Genomic DNA, 27,267 nt, shown 5'->3' with positions numbered 1-27,267 from the left:
TTTCATTTATGTGGTGGGTTACATTGTTTGATTTTCTTATGTACCATCCTTGCATGCTTGGTATGAATCCCACTTGTTCATGGTGTATAATTTTTTTGATGTGATGCTGACTTCTATTGGCTAGAATTTTGTTGAGGATTTTTGCATCCAAATTCATGAGAGATATTGATCTGTAATTTTCTTTTTTTTTCTGTGGTATCTTTGCCTGGTTTTGGTATCAGGGTTATGCTGGCTTCATAGAATGAATTCGGAAGAATCCTTTCCTTTTCTGTGTTCCTGAAATAGTTTGAGTAGTACTGGTGCAAGCTCTTCTCTGAATGTTTGGTAAAATTCTCCAGTGAAGCCATCTGGGCCAGGGATTTTTTTTGTTGAGAATTTTTTAAATTACCTTTTCAATTTCTTCTCTTGTTATGGGTCTGTTCAGATTTTCGATCTCAGTTTGTGTTAGTTTAGGTAGGTAGTGTGTTTCTAGGAATTTGTCCTTTTCCTCTAGGTTTTCAAATTTGTTGGAGTATAGTTTTTCATAGTACCCTGTTATAATCCTTTTTATTTCAATTGGGTCTCTTGTAATGTCACGCATTTCATTTTTTATTTGAATTATTTGCCTCCTCTCCTGTTTTTCTTTTGTCAGTTTGGCCAGTGGTTTGTTGATTTTGTTTATCCTTTCAAAGAACCAACTTTTGGTTTTGTTGATTCTATCGTTTTTCTATTCTCTATCTCATTTATTTCTGCTCTGATCTTTATTATTTTCTTTCTTCTGGTGCCTGTGGGCTTCTGTAGTTGTTCTCTTTCTCTTTGTTCAAGTTGTATAGCGAATGTTTTGGTTTCGTCCCTTCTTTTTTGATGCGTGCATCTATTGCTATAAATTGACCTCTGAGCACTGCCTTTGCTGTGTCCCAAAGGGTTGGTATGATGTGTTTTCATTCTTGTTTGATTCTAGGAATTTTTTGATTCCATCTTTGATTCGTTCTATTACACAGTGGTTTTTAAGCAAGGTGTTACTCAGTTTTCAGATTTTTGCTTTTTTTTTTCCTTGCTCTTCCTGTTATTAATTTCTACTTTGATGACATTGTGATCAGGGAAGATGCTTTGCCTTATCTCAGTGTTTAGGGTTTTGTTGAGGGTTGCTTTGTCGCTAAGATGTGGTCTATTTTAGAGAATGTTCCATGTGCTTTGGAAAAGAATGTGTACTTTGCTCCTGTTGGATGGAGTGTTCTATATGTGTCTCTGAGGCCTAGTTGGTTGATTATGGCCTTTAGATCTTCTGTATCTTTGCTGAGTTTCTTCCTAGATGTTCTGTCCTTTACTGAGAATGGTGTGTTGAAGTCTCCTATTACTGTGGAATTATCAATTTCTCTTTTCAGTACTGTTGGAGTTTATGTATTTTGGAGGCCTGTCATTGGGTGTGTAGATATTTATTATGGTTGTGTCTTCATGGTGGATCGTCCCTTTAATCATCATTTAATGCCCTTCTTTGTCTTTTATGGTGGATTTTGTTTTAAAGTGTATTTTATCGGAGATTAGTATTACCACTCCTACTCTTTTTTGGTAGCTGCTTGATATATTTTTTCCATCTTTTGATTTTTAATAAATTTATATCTTTGTTTCTAAGGTGTGTCTCTTGTAGACAGCATATTGCTGGGTCCTTTTTTTTTTTTTTTTTTTTAATTCATTCTGTCATTCCCTCTCTTTATGAGTGTGTTCAAGCCATTTACATTCAGTGTGATTATTGATAGGTGTGAGTTTATTGCTGTCATTTTGTAGTGCCTTTTTTTTTTTTTTTGTAGTGCTGAAATTTTCTTTGTTCCTCTTACTTTCCTGTGCTGAATTCCTTCTGTCTGAGGATTTTTTTGTTGTCGTTGTTTGTTTCCTTTATTTTTGCAGATTTTGTATTTACTGAGACTATGTTTTTCTTCTTTATTTTGATAAGTAAGTTTGTGGTTGCCTTGAAATTTACATCTGTCTTCCTAAGTTTAAACCAACCTTTTATTACTTGATATTGCATTGGCTTCCTCTTCATTTGAAAGTTCTATATTTACAGCATTTATTCCCTTTTTTTGTTCTGACATCGTTGTCATTTCAGATTGACCTCTCTGGTTTCTTGTTGTAAATCTTTTAGTTTTGTTTTATCCTTGAGAGTTCATTACCTAGGTTGGCATTTGGCTGATGCTATCTTGTGTCCTACGTTCAGGGTGTTGTCTGTTCTTGTTGGTTCCCTAACCAAAGGACTCCTTTTAATAATTTTTGTAAGTTTGGTTTGGCTTTTACATATCCCCTTAATTTCTGTTTATCTGGAAATGTCCTAATTTCACCATCATATGTGAGCAAGAGTTTTGCAGGATATATTATTCTTGGTTGGCAGTCTTTTTCTTTCAAGATTTTGTATATGTCATTCCCATTGCTTTCTTGCCTGTGTGGTTTCTGCCAAGTTATCAGCTTAGTCTTATTGCTTCCCCTCTGTATGTGACTTTTTGTTTTTCTGGAGCTACTCTCAGGATTCTTTCTTTGTCTTTGGTTTTAGCGAGTGTGATTATGATATGTCTTGGTGATTTTCTTCTGGGGTCTATCCTATATGGGGTTCGTTGAGCTTCTTGGATGGTCAGCTTTTCATCTTTCATGGTGTTAGGGAAGTTTTCTGTCAGCAAATCTTCAGCAATCTGTGTTTTCTGTTTTCTCACCCTGTCGTGGAACTCCAACCACATGCAGATTTTTGCTTTTGATTATATCCCACGTCGTCCTTAGGGTTTCTTCATTTTTCATTCTTTTCTCTGATTTTTCCCCAAACAAAGTTGTGTCCAAGGATTTGTCTTCAATTTCACTGAGTCTGTATTCCATTGTTTCAAATTTGCTCCTAAAACTTTCTATTGCACCACCCATTTCTGAAATTCTGTTGTTTATCTTTTGAAATTCTAGTTGCTGTTTTGTATGATTTCTAGTTATTTGTTTTTACCTTTTGTTACTGTATTATTTTGCTGAATTCTTCTGTTGATTTGTCTGTGTTTTCCTTGATTGTATTTTCCATGATTTTGTCTCTATTTTTGTCTGAATTTTCCTTCATCTCTTGGAGAGCCCTGAGTATTAGATTTTTCAGTTCTCTACCAGGTAATTGAAGTGCCTTTTCTTCTACCTGTAAGCCATGTGACGTTTTATTTTCATGGCTTTCTGGAGCCATCTTGGCCTGTTTTTTTGTTTGTTTGTTTTTAATGTGCTTTGATATTGTCTGCCGTCTTCAGGACTTTCAGGAATTATTTTCTTCATTTATTAACTGTGGGTTTGTTTGTTTCATCCTTTTTTTTTTTTTTTTTTAACATACCTGGGCAGGCGGGCTGGGCACGTTTTGTTGCCTGCTTGTCTGTGAGCATGTTACTTCTCACCACCTTGTCCAGGAAGGCAGGGCCAGTCAGTCAGCTATGGTGCAGCAAGGCGAGTCCAGCAGGAGTAGAGGGGCTGGGATGGGTAGTTTATGGCACAAACAGGGGCCAGCAGGGCGGGGCCGAGGGGCAGTGCAGAGCTGGATCCAAGGGACCACATCAGTGCTGCTTGGGCTGCAGTATGTGGTACAGATAGGCAGGAGGGAAGGGAGAGGATGTGATATGTGGAGTTAAGTGGGTGAGTGAAAGATGAGAAAGAAGAGAGAGAAACAAAAGCAAAAGAAGCAAAAAAAAAAAAAAAGGAAAAATAAAAAAAGTAAATAAAATGGCGGCATGGTAGGATTTGGTGGGTGGGGGCAAGGCCATGTGCCGGTGGCCCTCTAGGCAAGCAGTGTGGCTCGGCCTGTCAAGAAGGGGCATAGGCGGCATATGGGGCTAGGTGGGTGGGAGAAGGGAAAGGAAAGAGGGGAAAGAGAAGAAACAACAAATAAAAATAGTTAATTACAAAATAAAAAAGAAACAAACAAAAATGGTGGTGGGGGAGGCAGCTGTTGGGAGTAGGATGGAATAGAGTAGAGGTGAGCTTATGTCCCTCTCTCTGGGCGGCACTTTACAGCCCGCCAGGAAGGAGCAGAGGCAGTGTAGAGCCTAGGTGGGAGGGAGAAGGAAAAAATAAAGGAAAATTTTTGATTTGGCACTGAGGGAGCTGGCCTGTGGGGAGGGTGCAGATCCTGGGAGGCCAAAGGCTCCCCAGCTGAGTAGTACAGCACGACCTGCCAAGAAGGGGTGGAGGGCGGCACATGGGGCTAGGTGAGTGGAAGGAAGGGAGAGAGAAAGAAGAAACAACAACAACAAAAAAGAAACAAAACCAGACAAAAAATAAATAAATGGTGCTGAGGGAGCTGCTCAATGGCACAGACCCAGAGAGGCTGTGTGCAGTGACTTTCCAGCCAAGCAGTGTAGCACAGCCCCTTGAGAAGGAGTGATGGCAGTGCACAGGGCTGGGTGGGTGGGAGAAAAGAAAGGAAGGAAAAGAGAGAGAGAAGAAACAAACAACAAAAAAAAGAACAAAGAAAACAAACCAAAAAAATCACCGCCCATCAAGAAGGGGAGGAGACAGCACATGCAGCTAGCTAGGCTAGAGAAAGGAAAGGGAGACAGAGAGAGAGAAGCAACAACAACAACAACAACAAAAACCCAAAAGAACAAGAACAAAAAAACAAACAAAAATGGCACTGAAGGGGCTGGCCAGCAGGGGTGGGTAGACCTGGGTGGCAATGAGAGTCTCCCTTTGGGAGCTCCAAAGTTGCCTTCCCGTATTCCCTGTCTGTGTTCCTTGGTGGCCGTAGTCCAAGATGGTGAATCCGTACTGCATTAGCTGGTAGGGGACCTCTACTCTGTAGCTCTCCTTGTTCTCTGTCAGTTTCTTATTCCATTTGGTGCTTGATCAAGTTCTTTAGTCCTTCATTTGATGCTTAGAATTCCAGGGTTGAAATTTGTATCTGTTTTACTAAATTTTTCAGGTCTTTGCTGCAGAGGGATGGCACAGTGCTTCTGTCTCTAGCACCATGTTGCCTCTGCCTCTCAGATTATAATTTCAAACTTTTGATTACCAAGCTTAATTGCTTTAAGCCCTGAAGCAGAAGGTACTAAAACCATGATAACTGAGCCAAATTAAAATGGAAAGCACCACCAATCTGTACAGGAAGGTGGCCTCTGTCACAACAGGTCTGGACTAGATATTGGTAGAATAGGGATAAAGCTAAAGTGGCCTGACAAGTTTGCAGGGGAGTTCTAGTTGATTTCCCAAATAGCAAATAACACGTTTCTTCCTCATTCCTCCCCATTGGATGTCTTTGTTTCACATCATAACCTTGGAATTTCTACTAAGTGTGGATATCTGGCCAGTTGGCAGAAGAATTGGCTCAGTGGGGCTACAGGTGAACTGTACTGCTGATGCCACACTATCAGATGTGTGGACCAGAACACAGGGAAAGGGCTGGAGTTGAGTGCCTGCAGAAATATCAGACAAGCATGCAGTGGGTAGAAACTCCCACCTCTTTTTTTTTTCCCCCAACTCTGCCTGCGCATTTTGGTGGTCAGGCCCTTTCCTGATCGCTCAGTCTACAGGTCATGTATTTTGTAGTCTAGTTCCCTCATAACACAGACACTGAGAGAGCTCACTCTTGAACTTGCCTCTTCACAGTGTTTTCCAAGGGTGATGTATATTCCTAGGAATTTTTGTTTATTCTTATTTCTCAAAAACCCTATCAAATGACTTTGCCTGTGACTTTTTTTCTTTGTTATTGTAAACCTGTATCTGCCCTTCCCAGACACACAGAGTAAATGCTAGAACTCTCCCCTCCTGTTTCCACCTCTGCCCTGCATTCTCCAGTCTGCTTCTCCCTCCTCCCTCCCTCTCTTCTTTCCATTCCTCTCCACACACACCGCACCCCCCCCGCCTTTTTTTTTTTACTTCATATTCTCACTTGGGCGTTTTCCTTATTAAGGCCATTGTCGCCATGACTTTTTTTGTCTTTTATCATCATTTGTCTTCATATTTCACATTGAGGTTAATTTCCCCCAAAGTATTGAGTTCTCTAGAACACAAGTGTGTGAGTCAGCCCTGTGGAGTACTATAGGGTTGGGTAACTCCAGGGGCTGGTAACCATTACGCAGAGCAGAACCTAAAGATGCATGAACGCATTTGTTTCTTTAACAATACCATCTTAGCCCAGAAAGTTGTGTTTCTTTTTGTAAGAACAAAAAACAAAATCCTGTACCACACTGAGGTTTAGTTTTAAACAAGTGTTTTGAGGGAACTACTGAAAGTGCTTTTCAATTGAAGGATCTTTATTGTGTGCTGTGAGAATCAAGAACAAGTGTAAACATGCTGTTAGAATGGGTCATTGAGGATGAGATAAGCCCATGGATTTGGCTGAAGCAACTTTGCTCTTTCTTTACCTTGAGACAGGATGGACGTAGATGAGGGGGAATATTTTCCAAGCTGTGGGAGGAACTCTCTTGTTGCCTGAACAGTATTTCCCAGAGCGTGTTCAGTAATATTACTGAAGGTAATATTAGTGGACCACTTTGTGGGGTAGTTGTTAGGATTAAATCAGAAAATAAATGTGAAGGACTTAGAAGTTTCTGGCACACAGTAAGCGCTCAAGAAATATTAGCTGTTGTTGTCTGCCTCTAACCCTACTGTCTTGACGGGCCCTCTGACCACACCACCAACTCCTCCATTGATATCTTTCACATCCAACCATTGTGCCTAAACCTCACCCATCAAGTCCTCACCTGTCTTTCTATCATCACATCTTCTTCCTGACCCCTCAACTTCCAGTTGTGGTATTTGGATTCTCTTGGTCCCCCAGGCTGAAGCTGCAGAGTCATTCTTTTAACAACTCCTTCCCTCCCAAATCTAAGCACCATGAATGGATGGACGAATAGCTATTCACTTTCCCAGCAATCAGTTTGCCCACTCGTTGAGGACCTTTTTGGTGATTCAGTTTCATCCCTGCCTCTGCCATTTTACAAGGCTTTCCCTTTAATCCAGGGCACTGCCTTCTCTTTTGCAGACCTGTGCACACTGGTGCACTAACCTCACCCTCATGCCTTCTTATGTCCCAGTGGCTCTCAGACAAAGCCTTCCATGGGGCATCAGGTGGTTCAGCACATCTACAGGTCAAGGCATAAGTGTCTCTGAATAGCGAGGCAGAAAGCTCTATGCAAAAGTCTGCCCAGGCATGTATAAAACAACGGGAACAAAGCTAAAGCTTACAAGAAAAACAGACCAAAAAAAAACCCTTGCTCATTCAGTGACTTGAGCTTGCAGTGGGTTGACCTGTGGTTCTATTCTGAGATCTGGAACAAAGGGGTCTGCCCTGGGCAGGGGCCAGGGAAAGTGTCCCTGTGAAAGGTGTGTCCAGGCTGCCATCTGAAGGCTGAGGAGGAGTTCATTAGGGGGAGGGGAGGGGGAGCGGCTCCAGATAGGGACGCACACACGCACTGCGGCAGGAGGGAGTGTGACATGCTCGTGGCATGCAGAGGAACTGAAATTAACCCAGGGAGTGAGGACGCTATGAGAAGAGAGAGGATCAGTGTGTGCTCTGATCATGTCCTTTTTAGCACCGATCATGGTGTAATTTAAAAATGGAGTAACTCTGTATACATGGTCCATCTTGCAGCTAATCTCTATGTCCTACAAGGGCCTAGAGTCCAATCTGTCTCATTCGGAGCTGGTTCCAGGGTGTCCAGCTCTGTGTCTGGCATGTTGTAGAAGCTCAGCGGGCATTTGTGAATGAAAGCATTGGAGAGGTTTCACAGATGTGACAGTAGGGAACCAGGGGCTCTTCAGAGGCCTTCCATGACCATGAAAGTCTTCCTGGAGGCGAGGACACCTGAGCTGAGTCCACGGAAAGTGTGAGAGGTAGATCTATCCAGTGGTGTTGGGAGTAGGGCTGTCCAGGCAGAGGCAGCTATGAGTACTGAGGCAGGAAGGGAGGCTTGAAGGTGCTGAAGGTCCAGGGACTGTGAGTAATTCTTGGAGCCTAGGCGATAAGGTCAGGGGCAGTCATGCTGAAGAGTTTGGACAATATCCTGGAGCTCTCAGGGAGCCATCGAAGAGTTGTAGGTTGAAAATAAGATGAGGTGTGCAGTAGCCTCCTCCTGCTTGTGGCCACATTTGCTCCTCTCAATCCATTCTTCAACATGAAAAGAGATACCACTGTACTTGGAATCAGATTTCAGTTCCTTCCCTTAGCCACTGAGGTCTTTGTGATTTGGCCTCTATCTTCCTCTCCCAACCGGGCTGGCTCCCTGTGGCTTACAGCCATGCGCACTGTGCTCCAGCCTCTGTTCTGCTCTTGGTTCCCTGTTCACACAGCCTTTCCCACCCCTCCCCCCCCCGCCCCCGTGCCTCTATACCTGCTGTTCCCTCTGCCTAGAGCAGTTCCTTTCTGACACTAGCTCCTCATCATTCAGGTCCCAGCTTAGGTGCCACCTCCTTAGAGAAGCCCCCTTTGTCCCTCACCCCAGACTAGACCTGTTCCCCCTGTTGTAGGGTCTCAGAGCCCCTTGTACTTTCCTTGTTTGGCAAATGAAGACCTCCGCCATTAGACTGTTGGCTTAATAGGAGTTGGGACCATGTCTATTGCATGTGTAGCACATAATAGACACTCAATAAATACTGTTGGATACATGAATTGATTTTAGAAATCTCACTTTGGCAACAGTGGGGAGAAGGGAGTAGACAATTATCCAAGTTGAAAATGATGAGGACATAAACCAAGATGGTGAGGATGGAGAGAAGGGGACAGATCATGGTATATATGAAGGATTTAACGTTCAGAAGAGGAGCCCTGCTGGCACCGTGGTTAAAGCTCTCAGCTGTTAACCCAAAGGTCTGAAGTTGGAACCCACCAGCCACTCCACTGGAGAAGGATGTGGCAGCCTGTTTCTGAAAGATTTACAGCCTTGGAAACCCTAAGGGGCAGTTTTACTCAGTTCTGTAGGGTCCCTATGAGTCAGAATTGACTTGATGGCAGTGGGTTTGGTTTGGTAACATTTGTAGGCCCATTAGACATGAAAGCTGAAGGAAAAGGAGGCATCAGGAATGCTTTCTGTTTTGGGCACTTCAGTGGGTATTCTAGTTACCTATTGCTGCATAAAAAGCCCACGCCAAACTTATTGGCCTAAAGTAAACATTTCACTATGCTTTCAGATTTTGTGAGTCAGGAATTCACACAGGGCACAGCAGAGATGCCTTGCCTCTGCCCCATGATATCTGGGTCCTCAGTTGTGAACATTTGAATGTCTGGGGTGACTTGAACAGTTGAGGTGAATGAATAGCTTGGGTGATTTGAACAGCTGGAGTGACTTGAACAGTTGAGGTGACTTGAATGGCTGGGGCCTGGAATCTCCTGGAGACTTCTTCACTTCCCTTGTGGGGCCTGAGTGGGATAACTCAAAGACTCAACTGGGACTTGCAATTAAAGCACCTCCAAATGGCTTAGGCTTGTCAAAGCATGGTGGCTGGGCTCCAAAGGGGAGCATCCTGAGAGGGGCCATCTTGAGAACTAGCTCCAAGAGATCAAAGCAGAGAAGCTGCATGGCCTTTTCTGACCGGGTCATGGAAGTCAAGCAGCATCACTTCTGCTACCTTCTACTAGTTACAAGTGAGTCACTACGGCCAGCCCAGATTCAAGGAGGGGGAAATTAGATGCCACTTCTTGATGAGGGAATAATAAGGTCACATTGCAGGTGAGCATGTGGGGTGGGAGATCCTGTTGCAGCCGCCTTTGGAAACTGCATTGTGCCTCAGTGGATAATGGAGCCGTTCATGGGGGTGGGTAATGGAGAAGGAGGAGCCCCTTTGTAGGTCAAGGAGAAGGTTGCTGTATTGAACCTGATGGTTTGGATATCTGTGGAATATCCACTTGTGACACTATCTAGCTGGCAGTTAGAGATACAGGATGAAGTGGCAAGAAATGGCCAAGAATGTTGGCAGCCTTTTCCCAGGGAAGTGACAGAATTTTAAATTCTTGACCATGAGGTAATATAAAACTAAAAAGCCAGCTGCTGTTGAGTCAATTTCGACTCACGGTGACCCCATGTGTGCAGAGTAGAACTGCACCCCAAAGGGTTTTCAAGGCTATGACCTTTTGGGAGCAGTCCGCCAGACATTTCTTTCGAGGCATCTCTGGTAGTTGAGTGCTTAACTCACTGCACTACCCAGAGACTCCAGACAAGATAATACACAGCACTGTAATCCTTAGTGAGAGCAGGTGATTTGCTTTACCCATGTAAATAGCATATTTTTCGGGGGAGAGGGTGAGTTTAGGTAATGGCTTCAGGAGAGGAGCCCTTTTAATCAGTCCTACCCACCTCCCCCTCACCCCCCTCCATAAGCCCACATACACACCCCACACAGCCACAGACACCCACTAGTACCCAGGCTTCCTGGTGTATAGACTTATCCAGCTCACATACCTTCGTGTGCGTGTGAGGCTAGAGCAGAAGCGTGATTCCTGTATACGAAACCCGAACAGTTCCGATTCTACAGCTTTGAAAGTGGAGACTTCTCAAACATTTCAGTGTCGTTTATCTTTGTTAAGAAGAAGAAAAGCCACATTATAATGTAAGCATGATTGTCTGAGGACTATTAAGCCACTTACAGAGCAGCTCCTGGGTATCTTTGAAGCAAGTTCCTATGAATAGCTAGGCCGTTCTATCTCTTCATTGTAGGGCAGCCCTTAAAGCCTTGCTTCTGGACTGGTTTGGGTCACTCTCTGTACTTGAAAACATAAAACTGCATTTCTTTCAAAGCCTTTCCTAATTCAGAGTTTCGTTGTACTTTATGTTCAGGTGAGATGATCATTGGTTGACAGTATTGAAGATGGAATTTTTAATTGTTAAGAATTAAAGGCATCACCACATCCTCATTCAAACAAGCAGGAAGTTCTCACTTCTCTGGGCATAATTTCAGAGTGGATGTGGTGTCAACAGAGGGAGTGCAGCAATGTACTAGATAAAGGTACCATCTTTTTAGCGGAATTCACAAGGAGGCCATGGGTTTCTAGAGCATTTACGAATTAATTTTTATCTGTCACTAAAAAAATTAATTAAAAAAAAAAGCCAGATCAAGCTTGTCCATTGAAATATGTTATTTTTGTTAGGTGCCATCAAGTCGATTTTCAACTCATAGTGACCCCGTGTGACAGAGTAGAACTGCCCCATAGGGTCTTCTTGGCTGTAATTTTTACGGGGGCAGATTGCCAGGTCTTTCTCCCTCAGAAGCTGCTGGGTGGATTCGAACCACCAGTCTTTTGGTTTGCAGCCCAGCACGGTTACGCCACCGGGGCTCCTTATGAAATACACAAATCCGAGGAAATCCATGATACCTGCTGAGGGAGGAGCTGTGTTCTCCACTTCATCAGATGCATTTTGAATTTTTGATACGTACCGCACTTGGAAATTCCTCGCTGGCTACTTATTTTCTTTCTCTGATCGGCTCTAAACTGCCCTCCACTGCTTTGACTTTAAGGACGCTCCAGTAACTGGTAGCCCGTAAAATCAGTGCGGGGGTTTGTTTCTGCGCTGAGTGATTTATGGTGGGGGTGGGGGTGGCCGGTAATGAGACTGTGCTGTTCTCATTTTATAAAACTTGCTTTTGAGTGATGTAATTTACGACCAGAAGCTCCTACTCAGGGAGAGCTAACGTGGATGTTGTTTTCCTTACTGCATCTCCAGTGCAGGTTTTTAATAATAGAAGTCACCCTAAAAGCACTAACTGGGGGTTCTCAACCGTGCTTGTGGGTGAGACCACCTGTATCCACGCAGCCACCTGTAGAGCTTTTAAAACTCTACCCCCTGGAGATAACATAGTATAGATGCTGATATAGTAGGTTTGAAGGCAAGCAGGAAGCAAGGGGAGGATCCATATTTTTTAAAAGAACTAGGTTTGGCTAAGCGCTACAGCTGCTAACCAAAAGGTCAGCAGTTCGAATCCACCAGGCGCTCCTTGGAAACCCTATGGGGCTGTTCTACTCTGTCGTATCAGATCGCTATGAGTCGGAATCGACTCGACAGCAACGGGTTTTAGTTTTAGGTTTGGCTCTGATGCCCAGGCAGGTTCACTCTTATATCAGAATAGTCGGCTCATCCCACCAGCACACTTGCTGCTCAAAAGTGTGCCACCTGTTAGCAGCATCAGAGTCACCTGGAAGCTTGTTAGGTGTTCCTGTATGGTGAAACAATTAACATGCTCTGCTGTGAATCAAAAGGTTGGAGGCTTGACTCCACCCAGAGGCACCTCAGAAGAAAGGCCTGGCAATCTACCTCTGAAAACCCTATGGAGCACAGTTCTGCTCTGACACACATGGGCTTGCCATGAGTCAGAATTGAACTGGAAGATTGTTAGAAATGCAGAACCCCATGCCCCACCCTGGGCCAACAGAATCAGAATCTGCATGTGACATTTGTCTGCAAGGTCAAGTTTGAAAAGCACTTTGAGAGCCAAGATTCTCAGTGAAGGGGTGGACCATATTTCAAAATACTAATACCCAGACCCCAAGCTTTCCTTTGCTCAAAACCTACAGAGTTTTGCTTCAATGAGAAAATATATTGTTGGGAGAATCATCACCCCCAGGGTGATGGAGGCAGAAGAAAGGTTGAGAAACACGGCTCTTAAACAGTGGATCTCAACCTTACCTGCAAATTAGGATCACCTGGGCCCACTAAGTAGCCCTGGTGGTGCAGTGGTTAAGAGCTGGGCAGTGAACCAAAAGGTTGGCAGTTCAAATTCACCAGCTGCTCCTTGGAAACGCTATGGAGCAGTTCTACTCTGCCCTATAGGGTCGCTATAAGTCCAAATTGGGTTTGGGTTTTTTTTGTTGTTGTTTTTTGGGCCAACCCCAGACTGACTAAATCAGAATTTCTAGAGGAGGAAGCAGAGTATTAAAAGCTCCGCAGGTGATTTTAATAGGTCTATAAACAGCACATCTGAAAGTCTGGGTCTCTCCTTAAAATGCAGATTCTGACGTGAGTTTGCATCTCTAACCAACTGCCGTTTGACTGTAGCAAAGGACTCAAAACAAGGAGTGAAATTGTGTATTTTCAGAAGCAAGCAGCAATGGTTGGTCTTTTGTTTTTGCTTCCAATCTGTCAGTTATTGTGTTTTCCTTTCTTTCTTTTGCAGGGGCGGGGGGTGGAGGGGGGGAGACGGGGATGACAGAGTTGAATGACAAATACCACCCAGTCAAGCAGATAATAACAGTTGCCATCAAGTTAACTCATGGTGACCCCATGTATATCAGAGTAGAACTGTGCTCCATAGGGTTTTCAGTGGCTGATTTTTCTGAAGTACACTGCCAGGCCTTTCTTCCGAGGTGTCTCTGGGTGGACTCTAAAATGCATTGCCCCCCCACCTACCCACCCAAACTTACCCCTCCTGTGTTCTCTAGTTCGTCTGTGGCTCATCCATCCATCACCCAAACTAGAATCATGGGGTCACTTTTTTCTCTTTATTATTTATTTTTAATTTCTCATTCTTTTTTGCCCCCATATTTAGTCAGAGAGCCTTATAGCTCTTGAATCTGTCTTCTCTCCACTTCTAGTTTTTTTCCCTTCAAATACATCCTCCTCACTGCTGTGAATGTGACCTATCAGGAACATAGATTTGACCTTGTCACTACCCTCTTAAAGCCTGTGAGAGATCTCCATTGGTAAAGTTTAAGCTCCTGGTGTGCCAGGCTCCCACAATCTGCCTGGCTCTTGGCTTGTCTCCTGCCCTTCCTTCCTGTGAGCCGTGATGGGTCCTGCAACAGCCAGCTCTGTACATTGGAACCCAGGCCAGGCTGTTTCCCGCCTTTGTGCTTTGGCTGCTGTTGTTGCATTTTCCTGGAATGCCCTTCCACTGACATTTCTCCTTTCCCTTTCCCAGCAGAGTTTTGGAGTAGCTTGTAAGACTCAACTCAAGGTGCTCCACCTTCAGAAGGCGACCCCTGAGATCACATTGACAAGGGCAATTCAAAAGATTGGATAGGAAACTTAGGGGGAGGTGAATTTATGTTAATGGGGAAAGAACAGCTCAGAAAAGGGTGGGAATAATTGCACAACTTGAAGTATGTAATCATAGTCACTGAATTGTACGTGTAGAAACTGTTGAATTGGTGTATGTTTTGCTGTGTATATTCTCCACAACAACAAAGTGTCCCCTCAGGAACCATTCCCAAAGCTAACTCTTCAGACAGGGAGTGGACTGGACTATGGGATAGAAAATGATACTGGTGGAGAGTGAGCTTCTTGGATCAAGTAGACACATGAGTCTATGTTGGCATCTCCTGTCTGGAGGGGAGATGAGAGGGCAGGAGGGGGGCAGAAGTTGGCCGAATAGACAAAAAAAGAGAGAGTGAAGGAGTGTGCTGTCACATTAGGGGGAGAGCAACTAGGAGTACATAATACATAAAAAAAAAAATACATGGCAAGGTGTATATACATTTTTGTATGAGAGACTGACTTGATTTGTAAACTTCCACTTAAAGTACAATTAAAATAATAATAAAAAAAAAGTACAATGAAAATTAAAAAAAAAAAAAAAGTGTCCCCTGACACCACCACACCCTGGCTGGGCTCATTGTCCCTCCTTAGAATTCCCATCCTGGTAAGTGTTGTCTGTATCATTACATTTAGGACATTGTCTTAGAAGTATGTGTTTTGGTATCTGTCTCTACCCCTCTTGTGATGGTTAAGGTTGTATGTCAGCTTGACTGGGCCGTGATTCTCAGTGGTTTGGCCATTGTAATGTAGTTTGGTAGCTATTTAATGACGTAATCACCTCCATAATGAGATCTGATGTAACGTAATCAGCTCTATAATGAGATCTGGTATAATGTAATCACATCCATTATGAGATCTGTTACAAGCAGCCAATAAGTTAAAAGAGAATTTATCGGGGGTGTGGGCCGCATCCAATATAGGTGAACCTTCTGGCAAGGCTTTTGCTCTCTCTGGATTCTGCAGCTGGCTCCTGTTCATCTGACCTCCAGTTCTTGGGACTTGACCTATCAGCTTACCTGCTGGTCTTGTTCTTCAGCCTCCTCAGCCTGTGAGCCAGAGGACTGCTATCTGACTTGCCAATCTTGGGTTCATTAGCTCCTGCAGCTGTGTGAGTCAGGAGAAGCCTCCAGGTTGACCCATGGACTTGGGACTTTCTAGCCTCTACAATCACGAGAGCCATTTCCTTGATGTAAATCTCACTCTATGTTTATTTATATGCCTCATGATTTTGCTTCTCTAGGGAACTCACCCTAAGACACCTTCCCTAGACAGTAATTTCTTTGATGGCAAGGAGCATGACTGATCCATAGAAGGTTTCTCTTTGAAATGTGTTCTAGTTCTTATTCTTAATCAATGGTTCTAAAACTTGAACATGCATCAGAATCATCTCGAAGACTTGTAAAAACACAGGTCGTCGAGTTCCACCCTTGGAGTTTCTGATGCAGTAGTTCTGGGATGGGGCCTGAGGACTGGCATTTCTGACAAGTTCCCGGATGAAGCTGATGCTGATACAGCAGATCTGAAACCGTCACTTTGAGAACCACTGCTGCAAATAACACTTCTGCAGTTGACTTCCAGTGTCTCCACTTACGTGCCTTGGAGATGGCGAGTGTGGGTGGAGGTTGATCCTAATTGAAGAACACGTGAATCTATGACATTAGTAGGATGAGCTCCACCCACTGTCCTCAGCAGGGTAGATTTTGTGACTGTTAAATCTCACCTTCTGTTCTACCTCATGGCCCGTTAGCTGAGAAGCTGCCTGTTCTGGGCTCAGGTTAGAGTGGAAGCACCCAAAGACTTACTGCTTGGCTGGTGGAGTCAGTGCTGAGACATGCACAGGGGTGAGCACAGACCACGTGCCCGTCTCCACTTAGTACCCCCCACCCAACACACACACACACACACACACACACACACACACACACACACACACACAGGCACTCTTACCCAGGACACATCAAGTCACAGCCCCTGAGAACTTGGCATGACCGTTCTTTTTAAAAGGACTTAGATCATTGATTGTCTCATTCGTTCAACTAAGAGTGAATTCCATTATCTATGCTGACTCCTTTCCATCGTCTGCATCCTGGACTGTTTAGCTTCAATCATGGCCCTTCTTCCTGGCTTGCTCTTGCTTCTTTTTTGATTTGTATTTCATTTCCTGTATTTTAAAATACTGAAAGGTGCATAGAACATAAGTATATAGTTTAGCACATAATTATTAAGTGAAGATATGTACAGCTGCCACCCAGCTCAAGCTCAAGAACATTGCCAGCACCCCAGAGGCCCCACCCCACGTCCTTTTATATCTCTTACCCTCCTCTGCCCTTCCCCCTGCAATAACCTCTGTCCTTGCTTCTATAGTAACAACTCTCTTGGTTTTCCTTATAGCTTTGCCTCCTACATATGTCCCTGTGCGCTGTAGCTTAGTTTTGTGTGTTTTTGAACTTTGTGTATAAATAGATCCATATGATACATTTGTGTGTGTCTGTGTGTCTGGCTTCATTCAAATTTATTTTTAAGATTTACCATATTTTTGAGCACAGGCGTGATTCCTTTCCATGACTGCATAGGTTTCTATCTTCCCCTGTATTCTCCCATCTTGACTTATCCCCACCCACCATCACACTGAGGAGCCCTGGTGGTGCAGTGGTTAAGTGCCTGATTGCCAACTGAAAGGTCAGCAGTTCAAACCTAGCAGCTACTCCACAGGGGAAAGATGTGGCAGCCTGCTTCCATAAAGATTATAGCCTTGGAAACTCTATGGGGAAGTTCTGCTCTGTCACCTGGGGTTGCTATGAGTCAGAATCAACTCAATGGCAGTAGGTTTTTTTTATTTTTGGTACCATCCCACTACCACTTTAACAATATAAAAAGATTAGATATAATGGTATAATAACAACCGTAAGGAAATCAAACAACTTATATATTTACTTTATATGTAAATCTTTGGAGGGAAGGAATTGAATCACAAACCTGTTTATGAAAACAGGTAATACATGTAAATGAACTCCTATTTTAAAAGGGTATACAATGAAAAGGAAGTCTCCCTCCCTGCCTCTTCTGTCTCTTAGCCATGTGGTTTCCTTTCCCAGAAGGCAACTGTTCTTACCAGTTTCTTGTATGTCCTTCCAGGGAGTAGACACACACTTAAGTGTGCAAAGAATATTTACAAGTATGCACCCTTACGTATCAATAGATACACATACACATAACGTATGTGTAGTTGAGCAGTTAAAGCACTCAACTGCTAAATGAAAGGCTGGCAGTTTGAATCCACCAGCCACTCCGGGGGAGAAAGATGTGGCAGTCTGCTTCTGTAAAGATTACAGCCTTGAAACCCTATGGGGGCAGCTCTGCTCTGTCCTGTAGGGTCACTATGAGTCAGAATTGACTTGACAGCAGCAGGTTTACTCATACACATAAATACTCATGTGCATGTATGTGTACACGTACGTGTTCATATTATGTATTCTTTGTTTCACATAGCTGAAAGCGTAGCATGGTGGACACCCTCTGCTTTTGTCCCTTAACAGTGTAATCTGGAGATCTGCGCTTTCGGTACATAGAAATTTTTTGCTGACTACATAGGCTTCTATTGTATGGATGTTTAACCAGCTGTTTATGGTAGGCGTGTAGGTTGTTTCTCATAGTTCTTATAAACAGGACTGCGTTGAATAGCCCCGAAATATGTCATTTCTCCCATGCTTGAGTATATATAAAAAAAATGGGGGATAAATTCCTAGAAGTGAACATGTATATTAAATTTTGATGATGATGATGTTGTTAGCGGCCATTGAGTCGACCCCCAACTCGTGGCAACCTTACACACAAGGGAACAAAACTATGCCTAGTACTGTGCTGCCTAAATAGCTCTGCCCAGAGGCCACAGAAGAGGACCTGTTTCTCCACACCCTTTTCAGCCCAGTGTGTCATCAAACCCTGTAATCTTTGCCAATACAGTGGACAAAAATCGGTACCTCCCCGGAGTTTTGAATCACATTTCTCTTATGAACTTGAGTATCTTTTCATATATCTAAGAGCCATTTGAATTTCCTTTTGTATGACTGCCTATTCATGTCCGACGGCCATTTCTCTCTCCGGCATTTTTTTTTTTTTCTTTTTGGATGTTAAACTTCTGACTTTTTTACTCTGTTGATTTGCTGCAGATTCCACCAACCAATGCAGCTTAGTGGTTATTGGTGTGTCTAGAAGTAAGGATTCAGAACCAGAATGGAGTGGTTGAGGGATAAAGCTAAGCTTACTGCCGTTTAGAATTGGAGCTTTTCCAGGTGGTGATGGTCAAAGGACTCGATGGCTGTGGAAATGCTCTAAATCATTTTGGTGGTGGTTGTCGTGTAGTCAGTTCTGACTCATGGCGACCCCATGTGTGTCAGAGTAGAACGGTGTTCCACAGGGTGTCCAGTGGCTGGTTTTTCACTAGTAGACCACCAGGCTTTTCTTCTGAGATGCCTTTGGGTAGACTTGAACTTCCAACTTTTCATTTAGCAGCTGAGCACATTAACTGTTGCACCACCCAGGGGCTTTGAAAATCATTTAGCAATATTTGAATGTATTAGCGACATTAGCTTCTGTCAGACTCAAGGCATAACTTTGAGCCACACCTGACCCATGTAAGTGTGTCTCTAGACACTGCTTTGATGGTTTTGCTAGACACATTCATTGTTCGTTATCTCTCTACCTTTTGACTAAAGGGCCATATGGTGAAGTTGCATTTTTTTGCTAGTAAGTTCATTATTTCTCTTCTTTGTCAATAATTTCCTTCTACAAAATGGAGCAAGAGTCCTTTTTTTTTTTTCTGTAAATTAGCCTTACAGCCCATGTGTCTAGAAAAGCTCTCTATTCCAAAGAAAAGATTTGATCAAAAAGGCAAATATGCCCACGCGCTATTTTGCTTCCTGAAACATTACCCTTAGTGGGAGAAATTGTGTGAGAAATATTCTCCCCAGCAGCAAAGAGTTGAGGATGCTGAAAAGTTCCCTGGAATTTAGGCATGGAGATGGAACGGACTGAGTTCATTCGGCACTATAAATGCGATGTTACACGAAACGAATTTAGAAAGATGATAGGTTCTGGCGGTCAGAGCAAAGCAGTACACAGCACTGATCTAGGATCCGCACTCCAAAGTGTTGAATTACTCGGTGATGCCCTTTTCCTTTGATTTTTTTTTCATTCACTGAGCATTTCATGTTACAAATTTTACAAACTAAGTAAATGCGCTTACCAAAAAAAAAAAAAAATTTTTAACCTAATTTGGCTATGAATCTCAGGGGCTCTTAAATTTTTGTTCAAGCCATGCTTCGATGAGGATTACTTCTTTAAAATTCTGGTGTTCTGTGAGGGAGTCCCTGGGTGGTGCCAAAGGTTAATAATGTGCTTGGCTGCTAATTGAAAGATTGGAGGTTCAAGTCCACCCAGAGGTGCTGTGGAAGCAAGGCTTGGTGATCTACTTCCTAAAAATCAGCCATTGGAAACATATTTGGGGACACTATGAATCAGAAATGAATAGACTGGAAAGAAAAAAAATGTTGTTAGCAATTGGTAAAGTTATTACATATGTTAATTTTCTACTTGTTAGACTTGTTTCCTTCTTTTTTCAAGATTGTACATGGCAAGTCAAAGCAAATGATCGAAGCTTCCATGAACAACCTCAATTTAAGAACACAAAGTTCTTTTGTATTAAGGAGAGCAAATATGCGGTAAGTTGATTTCAACTTCCCAAATTATCTTTATCAGAAGCCAGGTTTTTCCAGCATCCCTTATGCTTTCTAGATAGCCGCTGGCATGAGACTCTTAATACTTACTGGTAGTTCTGTAGAATGTCACTTTTATTTATCACAGTAAGCTTATGCTGAGGGTGGGGTGGCTTGAACCCGCCCCCGCAACAAAAAATAATATTGACTGGAAATTTCCCTATGCCATGTGCAAGCTCTATTGGAAATATTTTATGAAAGAATTGCAGTAATGTAACAGAAGCCTTAAGTTCGAAAGTAATAAAAAATTTGGAAATAATGCGTTTGTAAAGTATATTAATTATCTCCCCCTCTTCTACCTGTGTTGAATTAAGAGACTTTGAAGATATTTTCAGCTCAAAAACTGTTTATTATAACTGTAATGCACCTGCTTATTACACCTTAAAACACCTGTTAAGTGTGGGCTTAATGTAAGAAGTCCTTGAAAGATCCTTTATACTCTTTTTTACATAGTAGCCCCCATACTCCCTGAAAAAAAGGATGTTTCTGTTTCTGCCTTGCCCAAGTCTAGCCTCATCTCCTCTTGGCGTGTGCAAGAGTGGTAATGCATCTCCCTCTGCTGGCGTGTACCTTTGCCCAGTTTTCTAAGAGGCTCTGATGGACCAAGGAATCTGACAGGATTCACTTAGTCAAGGTCTGATTAGCCAAAGACTTTTGAGGTGAAATATTTGTCTCTTGTTACTATTTCTAACATAAGCCTTCACATAGTCATTTTGAGACTTGGTTTGAACTAAAAGCTTGAACAAAATCTTGATATCTTTCTGACTGACAGATTATATCCTTGTATCCCTGTAGGCCATGGGACTTCGTGATTTTTGCAGATGTATAGATATTGTTATAAGTGTGTGGCATCATTTAGAATGGCTTTCTTATTTTTTCCAACAGACTAATGCAATTAGAACATACAAGTACAATGTGTTTACCTTTCTACCACTGAATTTGTTTGAGCAGTTTAAGAGAGTAGCCAATTTCTATTTCCTGATCCTTCTTATCTTACAGGTAATACCCTTTGATATTTTAATACTCATTTTGAATTATGGTGACTCATGAACATTTTAAGCTGCAGAAGCATATAATGGGAATAATTTGAAAGCTTTTTGTATTAACATCAGGGTTCTGTAGGTAAGGGGACAGCGTCTCATACACAGAATCAGCTCAGTGAATATTAAAGAAACAAGGGAAGGGAGGAAACGGAAATGTGATTCTAATTCTGTATTCTTAAAAATTTTTATTTCGTACTGACATGAATGTTAAAACTGGCCTTCCTGAAGTGAATAAAATTAAAATCTTTGTAAAATCATTTATACCTTTGAAACTTCTTTTCTATGCTTGCCCTTTATTTTTTTGTAGTTAGATGCCTACGTCCTCAAGAATAATATTGATTTTTATTAATATTTGGGTCAAGTATATAAAAAAATACTTTGGTGAACTGGTTTTTACACTGGAAAAAGCGTACTTTTTTGTCTGAGGTTTTTTTTTCCTCCTTAATTTGGCCAAGTATTCACACATCTGAAGAGCGTTAGGTTTATTCTCTAGCATATGTTACCATCTGTTTAAGAATAGTTAGAGTCGTGAGAACTCTGCACACACTCTAGTTAGCACTCAGAGAACCAACCTTTAGCACCTGATGTGCAGGTTACAAAGGATAATATAGCCACTGTGTCTTATCAGAATCTTCCTGTCAAACACTGGATTTGGAAAATGATTTTGCCTGCCCCAGCTACTAAACCCACCAAGGTTTTATGAAAATTGTGGAGTGTGCATCTGAGTGGGGCCTGGGGACACATGGAGTAGAGGGGAGAGAAAAAAAGAGAAAAGATACAAGAGAGAAATGAATACTCAATTGATTTGGTAGAATACAAGGCTTGCTGACCTAATAGTAAAGCATGGTCCTGCTATCCAAAATGTTTTAGATAGGCTTGTGTAGAGATAAACACCCCAAAGTTTTAAGGTGCCATTGTGTGGCAAGTAGGCTACGTTTTCCCTCACTTCCTTCTAGCAGGGAAAAAGCGAGTTCCACGTATTGTATGATTCTATTATATGAAACATCTAGAATAGACAAATTCTTTGAGACAAAAAGTAGATTAGGGTTACCCGGTACTGGGACGAGTGAGGAGTTATTGCTGAAAAGGGGATTGAGTTTCTATTTGGGGTGATGAAAAAGTTTTGGTGATAGTTGTACAATATAGTGAAACTAATGCCACTGAATTATACAGTTAAAAATGCCTAAAATGGCAATTTTTTTAAGATATATTTGACCGCAATAAAATAAAATTTTTTTGAAGAGAGACTACCACGTCAGAGAACAATGAGGAAGACTTTAAAAAAGAATGATTGCATTTCCCTTTTAGGTGTCATGTTACAAAGTTGCATCAGTGTCCAGCTAAGGTCACGATGAGGAAATGTCAGGAGCCACCGCCCCAGGCTCTGTTCCGGGTGCCCAGAAGCTGGAGGGAGCCATCTGAGGGAGGTTGGCTGGCTTTGGGGATGCTTTGTCCTACAAGCCCTGTGGGACACAGACTTACATGACAATGGAGAATAGACTTAGGCTAACAGTCAGTTATGTGTACTTTACATGTGCCTTCTTAAACACATATGTATGCTTGCTTTTTTTTTTTTTTAAAGACAATTCCTCAAATCACTACTCTGGCTTGGTACACCACCCTCGTGCCTTTTCTCTTGGTGCTGGGCGTCACTGCAATCAAAGACCTGGTGGACGATGTGGTAAGGGTCTTTTAATGCTAACTTTCTACTGATTGCTTTGAGCTTTGAGATTATTGAAATAACGTTTGCCTGTCTCCCTTTTAAAGACTCGTCATAAAATGGATAATGAAGTAAACAATAGGGCATGTGAAGTCATCAAGGATGGCAGGTACGGTGCCGCCTTCTTTTTGCTACTTTGTTATTGTGGTTAGTTGCCATTGAGTTAACTCCAGCTCAGGGTGACCCCATGTACAACAGAACAAAACATTGCTTGGTCCTGCAGCATCTTCACAATCACGCACTGGTATGGTTGAGTCCGCTGTTGCAGCCACTGTGTATTTGAATGACTTCCAACCCAGGGGCTCATCTTCTAGCACTACATCGGACCGTCTTCTGTTGTGATTTATAGGGTTTTCATTGGCTAATTTATAGTAATAGATCATCAGGCCTTTCTTCCTAGTCTGTCTTAGTCTGGAAACTCCACTGAAGCCTGTCCATTATGGGTGACCGTGCTGGTATTTGAAATATTGGTGGCATAGCTTCCCCTATCATAGTAGCACACAAGCCACCACAGTACAAGAAACTGACCGATGAGTGGTGGGTCATTTAGTCACAAGAACGTAATGTATGAGTATGCCTAGAAACATATTTAGAGATAATGATTTGAATTTAGAAGTCTATCAATACCTGAACATTCTAATTGTAAAGACCTCTTTTAACTTACAAAGGCATTGTGTCCCCTTTGTAGCCTGGTGGATTGTGGGTGGTCACTCTGAGTTATCAGTACATGCTGTATTTGCAAAACTCCTTCATCCTCTGTCATCCCTTCTCTTCATCCTCCTTCATCCCGTTTCTTCTGTTCCTAAAGCTACCCATTCAGGCCTGTGCTCAGATGTCTTGATATCTTACCCGATTCTCCAGCCAAAGTGGTTTCTCCCTTCTCTACACTTTTAGAGCATTGTCTTTTCGTCTTATAATCTGAATTTTATTAGAATTATTTATGTAGGTGTCTCATTTTCTCTCCTGGACTCTTGAGTTTCTCCAGGATACTGTCTGACAGTGTTTATTTTTGTGTCCGCTAGAGCCTCCAACACACAGAAAGTGCTCAATAAACGTTTGTTAATTTAATGTAATCAACTGTGACCAAAGTACCAATTCAGTGCTCAGTAATGACTTGTTTTTTTGAGCAAGAGCCTCAAGGCAGAACTGCAGTATCAAGCGTTAAAAATAGTGACTAAGGAACAATTCAAAGACTTTTTGAGTGACAACACTGAGGAAAATAACCTGATTTAAGCCACACATTTAAAAAAAAAAAAAAGCAACACATTAGCTGTGTCTTTTTTGAATATAGACTGCAGCAATCCATAAATATTTTAGGACAGCTTTTTCTCCTCACACAGACACACACACACACAAAATGGACTGTGTTTCAAATGTTACCTTTCAGCTCACTTAGAATCAATATTATGAACGGTGGTGAGATTCCTAGCTAGCCCACAGAATGCTGTTAGCCCACAATATGGATAAACTGCATGGTAAATAATAGCCCTGAGTTTCCTCGAATCTGGGGATGGTGGGCACATATCTGGCAGGGCTGTGGAGCCAAGCCTGTGTGAGGACTTGAGCATCAGTGGGACAGGGCAGCAAGGGCCTCATCAGGGAAAACTGTTATATCCAGTGCAAGAGTCCCATGGGAATTGCTTCTAATATTCCAAAAGAACTATAATAAGAAGAGTCTAATTTGTTCATTTGTGATTTGAGCCTCACTTGCAAATTTATAATTTCACATATTGGAATATAAAATACTATAATTCCATTTATTGAAAGGTAAGTCAGCTTTACTAAATTCGAGTAAAATTGAGGAAATTAGGGTACAAACATATATTTTAAATGTACTTTAAATCTCCAGATCTCCCCCCCCCCATAAATTAATGGGAAGAAAGACATAGCAATTGGATTTCTACCTCCCACAAAAATGAAGGTTGTTAGTTGTGGCAGGTTCATAGTGTCTATTAGGTATATCTTTTCTGTACATGAACGCCTTTAAAGCAGAGTACTATATTTTAAAACTTAAAAATACTGGTTTGTTAGAAATTTAAATAAATGTTTTTCTATGGAATTTAATACCGAACACAGTAATTCATTCTACATTATATCAATATTCTTATTAGGTTTATTATGAAAACGACACATACAACAGAGAATATATAAAGTAGAAAAGTTTCCATTTTTTACATCTGTATTTCCAGATTCACTCTCCAGAAGTAACCACTCTTAACAGATTCATCTATAGCCTTCCAGACTTTTTCCTATATGCGTATGTGGCTTTTTTTATATACACAAAAAATGAAATCATAATATACTGTTCTGCACTTGCTTGTTTGACCTAAAACGATACCATAGATTTCTCTCTTGTCTACCTGAAGAAGAAGAACTTTGTCTTGGATTTTGAGCCAAGTGTCTTTCTCATCTTTCCTATCCTATAAACTACCAAATAAACAAGATTGAAATAATAGTTATCAGGAAGCTTGTTTAAAAGCGAAGGAATTCTACCCTTCAGACACTCTCTTCTTGTCTGGAAAAACACAACTGCTCTGTTATTGGAAAAACATCCTTCCTTGACTGATTCATCCACAAGAACATCGGCAGGCTCCACTGCATAAATGGTGAACAGGCTTTGCAAGGTAGAATATTAAAAGCTATTAACAATTTGGAAACCCTGGTGATGTAGCAGTTAAGTGCTACGGCTGCTAACCAAAAGGTTGGCAGCGGGTTTGGGTTTGGTTGGGTTTTATTAACAATTTAGGATGTGGAACCTGCCGTCCAGCTCAGAAGTAGACACAGCAGAGCATGAGCAGCGTAAGGTGGGCTTACTGAGATGCTGAGCATCAGAGGCCTGGGTAGCCCTTCTTGCAGCACCAGCCATCTGGAGTGAACGTTGCCCAGACATGATGAAGAAGCCATAGGGATCTGGCAAGACCCTTATGTAGATCATTTGCTGTCATTGTGGATTCTGGTTAGGTGAACTTGGAGAAGGTAGCTCCTGGGGGAGCTATCATGCATTCCTGTCCTGGGACTAGCACTGAGAAAGTGATGGATAACCCAGATGGAGGAGAATGGGGAGAGGGAGTGCAGAATATGAGCAAAACCATAGAGGGTGGCATGGATGTGTCTCCCTACTATACATGTAAAAAGCCCCTGATGAACCCTTCATTACGTTGACATAGGATGGAAAGAACAGTGGTATGGAAGAATGCCATGGAGGTGCTTGACACATTTTTTGAATAAGTAAGCCGGGTTTTAATGAACAGTTTTATAACTTCAAAGCTCTATGACATTGATCAAGTACAATACAAGATGATACTGCCTGCCCACATGTGTTAGCAGGATCTTGGCAGGAAGCGGAATCCAACTAGCACTGCTTGCATGAAGAGACTTTAACGAAAGGACAGTGTGCAGAGGTCTGGGCAGCAGCCAGCACAGGATACTGTGTGCTTAGAAGGTAGCAATAGCTGGAAGCCATTTCCGCCTTAATGGACTTAAAGGACAGTTGGAGGAAATGGAGGAAAGACTGTGCCAGAGCTGTGGAGGAGGGCTGCCGACAGGAGCTTGGGTCATAGATGGAGGCAACGGTGGCCAGAAATGCAGGCTTAGAAGGGAGAGAATGGAAGAACATCACCATCCCTCTCCTCCCTCCTTCCAACTTGCCCTCAGCGCCTCCCTTTGACTGAACCAGAGCAGAGCCAGGTGGTAAGGGAGCCAAGTGGGGCCAAACCAAGGGGTGAGCCTCCTAGAGAACAGGGCAGAGCAAGGTAGAGAATGGGCCTGGGGAGGGGCAAGTAGAAAATGACCAGTATACCACCCTTCTAAGTAATTGTGGAAACCCTGGTGGCATAGTGGTTAAGTGCTATGGCTGCTAACTAAAAGGTCGGCAGTTGGAATCTACCAGGCTCTCCTTGGAAACCCTATGGGGCAGTTCTACTCTGTCCTGTAGGGTCGCTATGAGTCAGAATTGACTCGATGGCAGTGGGTTTATGGGTTTATGTAATTGTGGCAATCAGGTGGCAAAAGGAGCATGCTTTACCAAGTGCTTTATAAACCGTAAAGCTCCATTTTTTGCCAAATGATGCCAAAGTCGTCACCGTCATTGTTTCATCCTTTCGATGATAATAGGATTCTCACAGCCTCTTAAAGTGGCTACGTCATTAAATGGTTGAACTTTTAACAAACGTTTTCCCTGTAATCTCCACGTTTCCCAGAATCTTTGGCATGCAGAAAGCATAATTCCAAGCCCCTTGCCAGTAAAGTTTAGAAGCCAATCAACATTTATTATTTTCATCCTTAGGTTCAAAGTTGCCAAATGGAAAGACATTCAAGTTGGAGATGTCATTCGTCTGAAAAAAAATGATTTTATTCCAGTAAGTGGGCAAGCACTGCTTCTCTCGTTCCTTGTTCTCCCCCGTGACCTCGTGCTCGGCTTCCCCTTGGGAGGGTCTCTTGTTATTGGTGTGCTTTGTTTTGAACAGGCTGATATTCTCCTGCTGTCCAGCTCTGAACCTAACAGCCTCTGCTATGTGGAAACAGCTGAACTAGATGGGTAAGCATGTCTTAGATGGGCCTGTTGTATAGCTGACCTTTGAAGCCATGTTGATTATTACATAAAATCTCTGCAGCCTGGAAAGAAACCACTTCTGGCCTTGCTCTTGCCACTTGCTGGCTGTCCGACTGTATTTCTAGTAGACCGAGCTTTCTTTTTTCATCTGTAAAGTGGAGCTCTCAGTACCTGCCTTTCCCCAGGAGAGGTAAAAGGATCAAACGTAAGAATGTATGCCTGAGCCCTTTATAAACTGCTGAGC

The 27,267-nt window shown here is 42.5% G+C and overlaps 1 protein-coding gene across 2 annotated transcripts in view; it reads left to right on the top strand.

Annotated features, from left to right (window-relative positions):
- The window catches only part of ATP8B1 (ATPase phospholipid transporting 8B1), a 144,696-nt gene that overhangs the window by 77,557 nt on the left and 39,872 nt on the right, over positions 1 to 27,267 (top strand). For both annotated transcript variants that reach the window (XM_049901839.1, XM_049901840.1), the window contains exons 3-8: positions 19,557 to 19,654; positions 20,594 to 20,707; positions 22,334 to 22,432; positions 22,519 to 22,580; positions 26,757 to 26,829; positions 26,938 to 27,008. In XM_049901839.1, the coding sequence (XP_049757796.1) occupies positions 19,557 to 19,654; positions 20,594 to 20,707; positions 22,334 to 22,432; positions 22,519 to 22,580; positions 26,757 to 26,829; positions 26,938 to 27,008 (517 nt within the window). The remainder of the gene's footprint in view (positions 1 to 19,556; positions 19,655 to 20,593; positions 20,708 to 22,333; positions 22,433 to 22,518; positions 22,581 to 26,756; positions 26,830 to 26,937; positions 27,009 to 27,267) is intronic.

This window comes from Elephas maximus, chromosome 11 (genome assembly GCF_024166365.1).
Source record: "Elephas maximus indicus isolate mEleMax1 chromosome 11, mEleMax1 primary haplotype, whole genome shotgun sequence".
In the NCBI taxonomy this organism is placed as follows: Eukaryota; Metazoa; Chordata; class Mammalia; order Proboscidea; family Elephantidae; genus Elephas; species Elephas maximus.
This window is presented reverse-complemented; position numbering and strand designations above follow the sequence as displayed.